Source organism: Hevea brasiliensis, chromosome 9, assembly GCF_030052815.1.
Source record: "Hevea brasiliensis isolate MT/VB/25A 57/8 chromosome 9, ASM3005281v1, whole genome shotgun sequence".
Classification (NCBI taxonomy): Eukaryota; Viridiplantae; Streptophyta; class Magnoliopsida; order Malpighiales; family Euphorbiaceae; genus Hevea; species Hevea brasiliensis.
Genome location: NC_079501.1, coordinates 91,899,849 through 91,913,508, shown reverse-complemented (window position 1 = coordinate 91,913,508; position 13,660 = coordinate 91,899,849). Strand labels below are relative to the sequence as shown.

Here is a 13,660-nt window from a genome sequence, read left to right as displayed (position 1 = left end):
TGTTCACTCAACTACACGAAGCACATATCTTCTCCAAGTTTGATCTTAAAGCTAGTTTTTGGCAATTGGGTATTAACCCCTCTAATAGGCCCAAGATCGCTCGCATTCCTACTACCCAATACCAATGGATGATCCTTCCATTCTACTTAAAACTACCCCATCAGTTTTCCAAAAGGCCACGACAAGGATATTTAAGCCCATACTACATAGTGCTCTTATTTATATAGACGATATCCTTCTCTTCTCCAAAGATGTTACGGCCCATAAGACACTCCTCTCCACATTTCAACAATTGGTGGATTCCTATGGAATTATGCTATCAGAAAAGAAGAGCTCACTAGCCCAAACTGACATCGACTTCCTTGGAATAAAATTCTAAGGATGGAAAATACCAACCGGGACCTCACATTGCAGAAGAATTACTGAAGTTTCCTGATAAGGACTTGACAGTAAAACAAATACAACAGTTCCTTGGTATTATCAATTACATCAGGAAGTTTATCCCGCATGTGGCCGCCCACACCTGCAAGCTGTCAAAAATGCTTAAAAAGGATGCCCCACCATTGAGGGAAGAACAAACATGTGCAGTCAAAAAATTAAAAAAAGTGGCTTTAAACCCGTCACTACTAAAGATTCCCAGCATTGGACACTGCATCCTTCAGACTGATGCTAGTGACACCCACTGGGGTGCAGTCCTTATCGAAGAAATTCAAGGAGAAAAGCATATATGCGGACATGCTAGTGGAGAGTTCCCAGAGCCTCAGAAACATTATCATTCAGTCTACAAAGAGATATTAGCTGTCAAAAATGGAATAAAGAAATTCGAATTTCATTTAATTGGCCACCATTTCACTGTGGTCATGGACAACTCATCCTTCCCAAAGGTTCTAGACTTCAAAAACAAGTCTCTTCATGAACCACAATTACTGAGGCTTAAGGACTGGTTCGCCAAGTATAAATTCACAGTCCAGCATATCAAAGGGAAGCACAACTTGGTTCCTGACCTCCTATCCAGGCCAAAAACCCTCTACCTGATCCAATCTTCCTCTACACTCCCCTTGATCCTCATGGCATCATCTTCATCCTCTTCACATACTCCTTCTCCAATGCACAATTTCCTGGTTCCTACCTGCATAGCTTTCTCCCGATGCTCACCAAACCAAACCTATCACAAAATGGCTAAGTTCGCAAGGGATCATCTGTTTCACTACCGAGTGCAAGAAACACCCTAAGGGGATTACTCCTCCTCGACGCCTTTATCCCCTCGACAACCCTTTCTCACCTGCTTTGTGATCCATCCCGGCAGAACTCATCCTGGAAGAACTATGGCTCTTCCGTGCATGGTTACTCTCATTCTACAGAATAGAATTCCCACTCATGGCCTCAGTATCAATATGTTATGAACAACACCAATGTAACTCTCTGTCTGCATTTCCGGAATGGTTCAAGCCCATTTCAAAGATAGCGCTACTGATCAAGCGCATCATAGACACCTATGGAATAGAAGATGTGCCCATCGCTACTCAAATTTCAACATCGTAACCATGTTCATTTTTCACAGACCTTTCTCTAGAAGGCCCGATGGACTCCTCTAGACCCAGAATACTGAATACAAGTGGAGGACTTACGTGGGATCAATTATTGACAAGGAGGCCATGGGACCCTTGAGAAAACAACTAGCTGAATATCTTTGTGAAATCAACAGCTATTATTGTCTGATACCTCCCCATGTGAATTGTACATCACTTGGTCCCATCCAGTCTCTCACTGATGAGCCTATTGACTGAACCCATCCCATGTGGCAAGATTTCCAAGATTCAATGGACACAGAGTCACGAGATGCCATTCAAAGCGCTAACCCACCATCTCCTGTACACAGACAGTGGCTAAAGGACTTTTTTGGAATAGACTCTGATGACTCCGACTTTGACACCCTCAATCTGTCCACCACTCCATGATAAAAGTTAAAGTTTGTCAGTCAATAATATAATAATGTGTCTGTCTTTATTTTGCTTTCCTTTATGTTGCTTTAAGAATGTCAGTAGCCAGTTTCTAACCGGTTGCCTGTAATATTAAGAGCCTCCTTGCCTATATAAGGAGTTGCTCTCTTCAGTTGTAATGAAACTTAGTTCACTTTCAATAATATTCTCTAAAGTTCTCTTCTATGGCTTTCTAAACTCTTCTCCTTCTCTCCGAAAACCTTTGAACGTGTATCATACTCTTATAATCAGAGATACGTATGCTCTACACTTGCCTCTTTAAGAGGATCCTGTGTATCAAAAATATCTTTGTTTTGACATTAAGGTGCGACGGTCCCGTTATCACATGTATAATGAACAAAAGGGCACAGCCAGAGAGAACCTATGGAAAGGGAAGAGGCATAGCATGAGTTCATTATATGTGTGGTAAGGGCTCCCGGCTTATCTTGGTATCAGAGCCTCGTAACGGCCTGAGTTTGCCCTTGAGGTCCCGGGTTCGAATGCCTGCCTTGTAAATGTTAAGCACTGCGCGCAAGCGTAAAGTCCTCATAAGGTCGGTCCCCCAGTACTGACCCACCACGCTACGCTTGCGCGCAGTGCTTAACATTTACAGGGCAGGCATTCGAACTCGGGACCTCAAGGGCAAGCCTGTGCCGCATGCAGGCTCGATACCACTCTACTAAAAGGATATGCTGCTCGGTAAGCACCAAATTCCTCATAAGGTCGGTCCCCCAATACTGACCAAAACGATCAATAAAATATTTTATTTATAAAACAAAATCTAAGACATAATTAATAAAGATATTTTTATTATTTTTATTATAATTAACAATAAATTAAATAAGTAGACTAATATTTATATACAATAAAAAATGAGAAATTAAATTATTTAATTTTAAAAATATAAAAATTAAGTTATTAATTTGGCCAAACCTTAAAAGACGAGGAAGCTGCTTTGCTGTTGTCACTGCTGCCTCAATAAAGCAGAAACCGACGATGATCCAAGAAAATTGCTTGACAAAGAAAATCAACCAAAGGTTGGTTTCAAGTAGGGCTGTGCATGGTTTTTGAATCGAGCTGAATAACCATATTGTAACAAAACAGAAAAAGAATCATCAATGTAAGAATTAAACGGTATTGAGCCCAATGATGTAGAATTACTAGTACCATTGGAAATACAGAAGAAATTTTGGAATGAAGAAGAGGCAGCATCATTAACATTCCACTTGAGGCTCAAGTTGACAACTCTATGGAAGGCTTTCATTCCTTGAAACTGAAAGGATAGTAGCACAAATGCACAATTTCTACAGCTTATGAAAGACTGGAGAAAAGCTTTTAAGGAGCAAATTCTATTTTCTGAAGGTAAGCATCAACAGATTTTACAAAATATTTCCAAAAATGAACAAAGCAAGTGACTTTTCTAAAGAGGAGTTTGCATTGGCAAAGGGCTCACTTCTAAGTTTTCCAAAACTATTTCTGTTTATCACCAAGAAAATCTGTCTCTTCTAAATGCCTCCAGACAAGGACAACTCCCTGTGCAGTGAAAGTATAAAAAAAATGAAAGATTAACAAAAAAAAATAAAGAAAAAACCACAAGAACATGAGGGGGGAAAAGAAAACAAAATAAATATAAAATTACCTGACAATTAGAGATGAAATCACTTCATAATTCAATGTCAGACACCCCCAACAAAAAGGAACTCGGCTCGCTAGATCCAAGCAGTGGCATGTATTCTGATCCTCTCACATGGACACTAAAGCAAGCTGCAACAATAACTCAATTAAAAAAATCCAGCAAAACTAAACATAGGCAAAATCTCCTCAAAACTTGAAGTGACAAAGCAGATGAATTACAATTTAATATCATCTTCTTAATAACAAGAGTGCACAGGAAAACACACATTATTGCTTAATTTTCAAAACATGGCAACATGGAATAAAGAAGATATAGTTCTTCAATATATTGGAAAAACAATCATATCCCCCTCAAATTTGTAGTTGGATGATGAAACATTATGAAAATATTATCAGCAGTTGAAAAATCCCTGCAGAACTTAAGATGAATTTAAGATATTAATAGGCATGAAAGAATGTCACGCCAAACAGTAAAAGCCACTCGTGGAAAAGAGTACCATCTAGCTTCAAGTCATTAGCATGATTGAGTGTGCACCAGTAGGCAGCCAACATCAGTCTTAAAGCACTCAAGTTTGCAAATTAAATTTCACACAACTTATTTTTCAGAGAAGAATTTATAGATTTAAAGGAATTATTGTCAAATCCATACTTGACAAGCTTGGAAACTTGAAAATGTCCACTTGGAAGTTAAAATTTTATTTGAAACTCTGTAATAATTTCATAAAAATACTTATATTTAAGCCAAATTCTCTCTAGAATTTGCAAATGAATTCTAAAAAAAAGTAGTGGAAAATTTTCACATTTTTTTCACTTCATGTCAGATGAACAGTACACATTAATATATAAGGCAACAATAATGAGATTTCATTACAAATGAATTTCAAATTAATACAAGTCCTCATTGGAAATTTAAACAGTATAATTTCACCCTTTCTCTGTGTCCAAAGTTGTTTTATATATCCTTTTGATAATATTATCAATGTGAGAAATCTGTAAGTAATACCAATTTCATCAGTTAATATCATCACTCTATTATGTGATATAACCAATCACATTCACAACTTGGGACAGTAAAAGTTTGGCAAATACCATTCTCTATTTTCAGCATGCTTTGAAGCATTGTATCCATCTTTGTTTTCATGTCAGAACTATCATCCATATGTGGGACAATGAGACTCAACTCCCTGTAGATTTCACGTACAAACTTACATATCCTCTCAGCAAATTCAGGCTCACCATCTGAAATTCGACCAATTGCTAGCCGCATCAGCTCTCCTGTTAAATCTGCAAGCTGTACAAACACATTTGAGTATCTCCTTGCATGCATATGGACATATGCATACACACTCACAAACATATCCATAAAACAAAAAGGAGAAAGAACTTTAGCCAATTACTCATATTATTGAAAGGGTGTAAATTGGGACTATGTTGATGAATGATGAGAACACACTTATGAATGTGGACTTCATTTTGGCTATTTGTAGCATACACCTGTTATTTATATGAAAGTAACCAATAAAAAGAGATGAATTAGATGATTATGACAAAAGAGCAACTGCATCTACATGGAAATCCATTAGATTGGTTCATTACCCTCTGATGTATATAAGACATGAATTGTTGTTCCATATATATTCTAAGCTAAATAAAACAGAGAAAATCCTGGCTCACAATTTCATTTTACAAAAGAAAGTGTCATAAATCAGTATAAAACTCAGGCAATTACCCCCAAAAGATAGTCAAGGATTTTTAACTGCAAAGGCTCAAGAGATGGATCACTAAGTGGCAATAGACTAGCATTGATCTCATCCAGGTTCAAAAGAGTCCCTGTTTGGCAGAATTTACAGAATGTTGCAGCTTCAACGTATTCTTGCACCTGCAAAGAACCCAAGGAAAAATGAATCAGTTAGTAGCACACATCTGATTCTGGCCCTGACAGGGAAGGATATAAAAATATTACCCCAGGAGAGTAAGCTCGTCTTAGCTTCCAAAAATCAGTGCCTTGCAGTTCTTTGACTAATCGGGACATATACTGATCTGTCACAGCTGCTAAATCCTTTTCTGCCTTCTCAAGAACTTCTTCTTTGTTATATTTACTGATTCTATCATTACACAAGATTATAACACCAATATATCAGGATTCAGAAAGGTTTAAGTCCTGAAGTCAAACCAGGTAATGTATCACGCAAACCAAATAAATGTCCAACTCTTTGCTTGTGAGAAATAAAAGTCATTATGATCAGAAAAATTAACTTAAAAAAGTTCACTTGAAATGTGTTCTTGCAATAAAAGCCAACAAAAGGTTTACAAATGAAAAAAATCTCAAGGAAGATCTCACACAACATTTCAAAAATCACATAATTAAAGAAATGGCATGCACTGAATATATATATGAAGATTAAAAAAAAGATATAAAAATTAAGGTAAACTGATCACCTGTGAACTTGAAATATGACCTTTTTGCTGTTCATGGTGACATCACGACTAGCTTTAACTACTCTTTCCCGTTTGTCATTCTACAAGAATACATAAATTGAGTTGGGAGCATGACATAGTTTCAATGATTATTAATTTATGATAAGAGAGGAATCAAACCACCAATATAAGTAGTTTCATGCAGGCTCAAAATAATATAAATATTTCAGAAAGCATTTCCATATAGTAAAATCTTTTACACTTCCCACTACCCACTTCCCATTCATTGTATCAGGCATCTTTGGCCAAGTATTACACCTAGTCTCTGCGATTATATTTCTTTCTAGTATAGTCCCCACTGTTTTATTTCATGCAACTGGATCATTGAATTTAAAATTTACTTCCAATTTTGTCTCAAACTTCAAAACTGATTCCTTGACAAAAGCAAAACTTTGATTTCTTTTTGATGGCATGTGATGTACCATGACTTAGGCATTATAACAAGATAATTTCATTAGAAGTTTTCTTTTATTAATTAGGTTTGGTTTTCAATGTAGGTCCATAGGAGGCTTCAACTTGAGATCAAAATAAATGAACTTTGAGGTTCCATTGGGAAGATTCAGTTACTGGGCTTGCCAACCCACAATGACAGGATTGAAGTAATCATATAGAAAAAGGATTACAGTTGAAAATGGAGACAAATGTTCAAGTTCAACAAAGGCAAATACAGCATTAGTCACAGCTGACTAACCCAAAAAGCAAATTCAACTCGCCAAAATCATTAATCAGCATATATCTTCGAGAACCTCTACACAGACTACACTAACATCCACTCCCATTGTTGTTGCTCTTCAAGATTGAATTGGCCAAACAAGAAAGATTAGCGGTTAAAATTCAGACCCTTAGTCCATGGCACACATTTTCACTTCCACCATCATGGTCAAAATTATTCTTATAAGTTTCAAATTCTAACAATAACAACGGTAATAAAGAAGAATAAAGAAAGAAATTTACAAGGTCATTGAGATATTCTGCGTATTTTCCAAAGGCATCCTTGAAGGAAGACTCTGTGCTCATTGTTCTTACTCTCTTCGCCGAGCTCTGTAATGCAGTCCCTGCTACTGATTTTCTTTACCTCAATAAAAATTTTACAGAAAAAAAAAAAAATAGAACCCCACGAAACCAACGTATACACAGAAGAAAGAGATAAGATTACCTGGATGGAGACGGTGGGGTTTGGGCTTGGGAGCCATGAGAAAGATCCTGTGGAGTGAGCGAGCGCAGTACAACATCTACCTGTCTCGCCCACAAATTGACACCTTGTAAACCCTCCCTTCTATTCATAGCATCGGATACAGGATCAAAGATCTGCTCCTCATGACTAACTTATTTGAACAAGAGCATTAAGCAATCCGATGCTGTGGTGTAGTGGTTATCACGTTAGTCTTACACACTAAAGGTCCCCAGTTCGATCCTGGGCAGCATCAGATCGTTATTGTTTTTGGTTTTCTGACCGGTAGCGTTTTACCTTTACGGAAATTGGAACGACATCGTTTTAAGGCAGAGGGACTCGCCATCTTACTAGCCATGTGGCATTAAAGTTGGGGAATGGAAATTGTAACCTTAAGCCTTACCGGGGTAAATACATAGGTGGATAAATCTTTTAATTTTCAATTTAAGTAATATAAAATATTTTATAATATTTATTAGTTAATTTTTAATTATTTATTAATTAATTTTTAAATTATTTTTATTAATACGATACTTATTAAATTAAAAAATATATTTTTTAGTGATAATTTAACACTTATCAAGTAAAATTTAATTTCGTTCTCAATTTATCTACAGTCTTAATAATTTAAATTACGAATATTGCTACTTCAGCAACTTGTGCATCGACGCAACTTTGAGGGTGACTCATCTATTTTATTTTTAAATTTTGTTTCTAGTGTGATTTATATTTATAATTAAAAATTATTTTATATTAAATATTTAATATTTAATAGTGTTAATGGAAGAGGCTCGCTTTACTAACGAAAAAAATACAATATTTTTTATCACAAAGTTAATATTTACGAAATCATATGATATTTTTTTTTTGTAATTTTTTAATATTAAAAAAAATATTTAATGCCACTCATAAAAATTTAAGAAAAAATTTCTATTCAGTCTTTATATTTTAATGAAATTAATTTTTAATTTTTATATTTTAAAAAATATACTATTTAATTCATGTATCTTAAATTATTTAGTCATTTTATTAATTTTTTATTAGTAATGCTAGTCAAATTATAATTTAATCTTTTTATTTTAGTGATACTAATTAGTTAGTTCATATATTTTAAAAAATATATTAATTAGTTCTTATAATTTGATTCTATTAAATATATAGCTTATAATTATTTTTCATACCTTAATTATTATAATTCTCTTTCTTTTATTTCTGTATTATCTTTTTTTATATTTTATTAAAATATAAAAATTAAATAATAATTTTTCAAAATTTAAGATAATTACTAATGGTAATTATCACAAAGTTGACATAAAAAAAGGTGCAAAATCACGAGCCACTTTTTCTTTTTTATAATTTCTCCTATATATTTTTATCCACTTCTATCGGTTGAGTTAACCATTGATTTTTTGAAATAAAATTCGCATGCTAAATCGTTTGAAATTATTTTGTTTAATTAATTCCTTTTTTAATTCAATTTTTTATTTTGAATCAACAATCCAATTTTTTTTTTATTGTCTTTATAACTTTTATTTGGAGAATTTAAGCCCTGTTTAGAATTGAGATTTAGAAGTTAAAAAAAGTAACTTTTGAAAAATAACATATTAGATGCTATTAAAAATAATTTAAAATAGTATTTAATTATTTTAGAATTTTTATAATTGAAGTATATCAAATTTAATTTCAAATTAATTTTAAATATTTTCTAACTTATATATTTAAAAAATAATTTTTTTTAACAATAATGTTAAACTTATCCTTATTAAGAGAGTTTAGATATGTGCTCGGAAAATTTTTGTCAAGATCAGATTCATTATGAACTTAAGACATATTACGATGATGAGACTAAGACCTGTAATCTCATTTATCAACATTCATTAAGGATTTCAATAATCAAAAGCAAGTATTGGAAAACTTGCCTACCTTACTTCACCAATAATCCCCACAAGAACAGAATCCATCTCTAAAATGGTGAAAGCGCTTGTTGTCTCTGATAATTATCTCTCTTTCAACTACCTTTGATATTAACTTGGCTGCATTATGGCAATCTACACAAATCCGAAGATTCTTGAAAATTCTGAGAGTTGTACTTTTAGTTGTCTTCAACAAACCAAAACAAACTGCTAGCTTCTCACTGTGCCCCCGCAATATCTCGATCTTCTCATCTTCCTCCACCTCATGAAGCACAGAGCCTGTGTTAGGTTTATATCCAATTTTACTTATCTGTTTCTCTAATCTTCTCCATTTCAACCGGATTTCCTCTGACTCTGGCAGCAAATTGTCACCTACAAGGAAACTATATACTTTACCCCCAAGCTCAATCCAACTGCAGCCAGCATCTTTTTGAATACCAATATCCTTAATAATTTGTCTCACCCTTCGCACGTCCTCCCACCGACCTGATCCAGCATACAAGTTTGAAAGTAATACATAGTTCTCTACTTTATTTGGTTCTAATTCTAACAACTTCTCTGCAACTTTCTCCCCCATTTCTAGAGCACCAAACCTTCTGCAGGAACTGAGCAATGAGCTCCAGATTCCACTATCTGGTTGTTCAGGCATCTCATTGACAAGCCTTAGAGCATCATCCAATCTTCTGGCACGACCCAGCATATCTATAACACACGCGTAATGCTTCAATTTTGGTTCTAGTCCATGGGAATTCTGCATCTCACTGAAATATTTCAACCCTTCTTCAACCAGCCCAGCATGACAACATGCAGTCAAAATTCCGATAAATGTGAAACAATCAGGCATTTGGCCAATGTTCTCCATTCTCTCAAACAGTTTTATTGCCTCTTTCCCATGTCCATGAAACCCATATGCAGCAATTATAGCATTCCACGATGCAACATCTTTATCTCTTAGCCCATCAAAAACACTTCGCGATTCTTCTATACAACCACTTTTTGCATACATGTCAATAATTGAACAACTGACAAAAACATCCTCTGTGAGTGAGGATTTCAATGCATAACAATGAGTTTCTTTTCCCAGCCGCAAAGCTGATAGTTGTGAACAAGCCCCAAGCACACTCATTATAGCAATGTCAGATGGCTGAATTCCATTAGAAAGCAATTTACGAAACAAAGTCAGGGCTTCAGCTGGAAGCCCATTTTGTGAGTAACCAGAAATCATTGCATTCCACGACACTAAACTTTTATCTTCCATCCCATCAAATAATAAACGTGCAGAAGATGATTTTTTACAATGGATGTAAAGGGATAATAGAGACACACCAATAAATGAATCAGTTTCCAATCCATTTCTTAGTGCAAATCCATGAACCTCTTGGCCACAGCGCAGCGAGTTTAGGTGGGCACAAGCTAAGAGAAGGCTACCTATGCTAAACCAATCAGGTTCGAAGCCTAAATATGTCATTTGAATGTAAAAATTTAAAGCCTGTTTAGGATCACCATTTTGTGCATAACCGCCAATAAGTGCATTCCAAGAACTCACCGTCTTCATCTCCATTCTGTTAAAGACACGCTCAGCAGAACTCAGCATTCCACACTTAGCATAGGCTGTAACAAGAGCATTGGCCACTAATTCATCATATTGAAACTCATGTCTAATTGAATAGCCATGAATTTCCTTTAAACTCGGCAACTGTGAATTCTCCAAACAAGAAGGCAAAATATTCAATACAGTGACCTCATTAGGCTCTATCTCCTGTTGCATCTGCATTTTCCTCAAAAGATTAAATGACTCGAATATATATCCTTCCGTGGAAAAACCTCCAATCATTGTATTCCAAGAAACAACATTTTTGTTATTGTTCTTATCAAATAACATTAGCGCTTCAGGCAAGTATCCACATTTTGAATACATGTCTACCAAAGCATTATTCACCTTCACCTCTTCGCTCAGTCCCAGTTTTATAGCCAAACCATGGATTTCCATTCCCAGATCAAGTTCTACTTCTCTTGCACAAACTGGTAATATTGTCACCATTGTGGCAACATCAGGTGCCAACCCTTGCTCACCCACTAACATCTCCACTAACAAATTAAGACTGTCTACAGAAAATCCATTCTCAGAGAACCCACAAATCATTGAATTCCACGAAATCAAGTTCCTAACAGGCATATAATCAAACACTTTCACCGCTCCATCAACCAACCCACATTTCCCATACATTGCAATCAATGCATTGCCCACAAAAACATCCAAAACCAAAGCCATCTTTATCACCATCCCATGAATCACCTCCCCTAACCCAGCACCTAAAAGCCCAGCACAAGCCTTGATCACACAAGGGAAAGTAAAATTATCAGGTTCAAACTCTGTATCCGACATCAATTCTACAAAGACATTAATTGCCTCACAATAAAGTTCATTTCTAGTATACCCACTAACAAGTGCATTCCATTGAAACAAATTCTTCCTCTGTAAATTATCAAACACGAGACGAGAATCCAAAACAGAACCACACGCGGCATACATGGTAATGAGACGGGTATTAAGAACATAATCATTACTATATTGGGTCGATTTAGAAACAATCTCATGAATTTTTCGACCAGTCTCAATGTCTTTTTGGTGGCCGCAGGCTTGAAGCAGAATGCCCATTGCTTCTTTCGTTTCTGAAGAATTGGAGCTATCATTTTGCAAGTTTTTCTGAAAAAGGTTCAAGGCTTCAGTTAGGCTACCAGTTTCGGAGAGTTTAGCAATCTCTGGTAGAAAAGAGAGCTGATGGGTATGGTCTGATAGAGATACAGAGTGGCTTTGGTGAGTATGGGTAGAGAAATGAAGAGATGATCTTGGTTGAAGTGTTTGTTTGAGGTAAAGTCTTCTACGTGCTGGTGGACTAATGGTTCTATAGAAGTGAAGGTGGTGATAAGGCAGTGAAGGTGACACTAAAGCAGTGTTATTGAGTTGTTGCAGAGAAACCATGGTAACTTACTGCATAATTTTCAAGCGCGGTTCTATTCTGTCCAAGTATTGACCCAGGAGACAAAGAAGGATATGCATGGGAAAGGAACGACGTCGTTTAGTGTAAGAAAAAAAAATAGTAATGTCTGAAATATGAAGAAACAAATTTGGGATTTTCATCATTTCATGTTGGAATGAAGTTAAAATTTTCCTCTTAATTTTTCACCATTTTCTAATAAGCTAATCCGATTATTATTTTTAAATTTAGGAAAATTTTGAAATTGAGCCTATGATCAATTTAATTAATGGTTTGGCTTATAAGTACATTAAATATATTTATAAATAAAAAATTATAAATCAAATTAATATTTAATTTAATTTATAATTTAAAAATTTATTTAAAATAAATTAAAAATTATAAATAAAATTACTTATAATTTTTTTATTTAATTTAAAATTATATTTTAATCAAGAAAAATATTATATTATCTTAATAATTTTTTCTAAAACATAAATATTATTCTCTTTTAATAATTAAAACATTCAATGATATATTTTTTGATAATATTGATAAATTAAATTATTTTTAAATTTTTTTAATTAAATACTTAAATTATTTAAAAATTAATCTTAAATAATTTTATTAAAAAATTAATTATTTATTTTTAAATTAATTTATTTTAAATATATTTTAAATTAAAAAATTAAAAATAAATAAGCAAGCCAAATACCTTCTAAAACACAATTGTGAGAATCTACTCGAGCGCCAAATGATGCCACTGCATCTCCTGCAACATCTTTGTGCTACCACAAGTCTCGCGCTGAGACACTGGTGCCAACTTCAAGCCCAAGCACATTCCATCTAACTGCAATTGTTGCAGCTTTGGATCAATGATTCCAAGAGCAACCACCAAGCGATTTCCAGGCAAAGCACCTGCAGGCAACTATCAGTTCCGGCAGTGTAAACTTTCCTTTCTTACCCCAAGTGGGTCTTGATTTACGGCAATGACCTCCTTATTTGTTAGAATCTGTAAGTCATGCCTCCATTGCCAATTTCCAACATATCCAGATCATTCCATCTGCCAGGTCTTGCATAGGCTGCCCATTTATCATTCAAATCAGCTAAAATGTTCAAGTTGGCCTATGAATCATTGATGTCATAAAAAGAGAGAGGATTGTATATTCTACTTCCAGTCCCAAATAACATAAAAGAGAGAAGATTGTATTTAAAAGACTGTATTTTGGTGTTTTCTTTACTCATGAGACACAGGAATTTCAGGGAGAGAGAAGAAGAAAAGAAGAGAGAGAAAAAGGAAGAGAAGGTTCTAAGAGGACAGAAAAAGAGAGATGAGTCAATTTTATTCTTTTATTCATAATCTATAAATTTTTTAAACCTAAGTCAGTTTGGTCAAACGGTGTTGGGCCAAATTGGCTAACAAAAAACATTCTCGAGAAGCCACTTTGAACCCATGATTAACATAAGTAAAATTACATGGTAATTTCTCATAAGAAAAAAAATTAC

The 13,660-nt window shown here is 34.6% G+C and overlaps 2 protein-coding genes and 1 non-coding gene across 5 annotated transcripts; 1 reads left to right on the top strand and 2 right to left on the bottom strand.

The window, feature by feature from the left end:
* Window positions 1-3,217: 3,217 nt before the first annotated feature.
* On the bottom strand, window positions 3,218-7,389 carry LOC110670844 (uncharacterized). 3 transcript variants are annotated; one of them, XM_021833122.2, is made up of 8 exons: window positions 7,249-7,389; window positions 7,047-7,147; window positions 6,054-6,133; window positions 5,578-5,719; window positions 5,344-5,493; window positions 4,704-4,905; window positions 3,619-3,743; window positions 3,218-3,512 (listed from the first exon to the last, which is right to left on the bottom strand). In XM_021833122.2, exons 1-7 carry the CDS (start codon window positions 7,322-7,324, stop codon window positions 3,643-3,645), a joined length of 852 nt encoding a protein of 283 aa, XP_021688814.2. In that variant the 5' UTR covers window positions 7,325-7,389; the 3' UTR covers window positions 3,218-3,512; window positions 3,619-3,642. The 3 variants fall into 3 exon arrangements, with proteins under 3 accessions (XP_021688814.2, XP_021688812.2, XP_021688813.2); XM_021833120.2 differs by having other exon boundaries at window positions 7,047-7,153; window positions 7,249-7,378; XM_021833121.2 differs by having other exon boundaries at window positions 7,047-7,150; window positions 7,249-7,359.
* A 57-nt stretch (window positions 7,390-7,446) lies between these two features.
* Window positions 7,447-7,519, top strand: TRNAV-UAC (transfer RNA valine (anticodon UAC)). Its single transcript has one exon. It is a non-coding gene; the product is annotated as a tRNA-Val (tRNA).
* Window positions 7,520-9,049: 1,530 nt separating this feature from the next.
* On the bottom strand, window positions 9,050-12,196 carry LOC110670842 (pentatricopeptide repeat-containing protein At1g18485). The gene has a single exon (XM_021833117.2). It carries the CDS (start codon window positions 12,157-12,159, stop codon window positions 9,193-9,195), a length of 2,967 nt encoding a protein of 988 aa, XP_021688809.2. The 5' UTR covers window positions 12,160-12,196; the 3' UTR covers window positions 9,050-9,192.
* Between the last annotated feature and the right edge of the window lie 1,464 nt (window positions 12,197-13,660).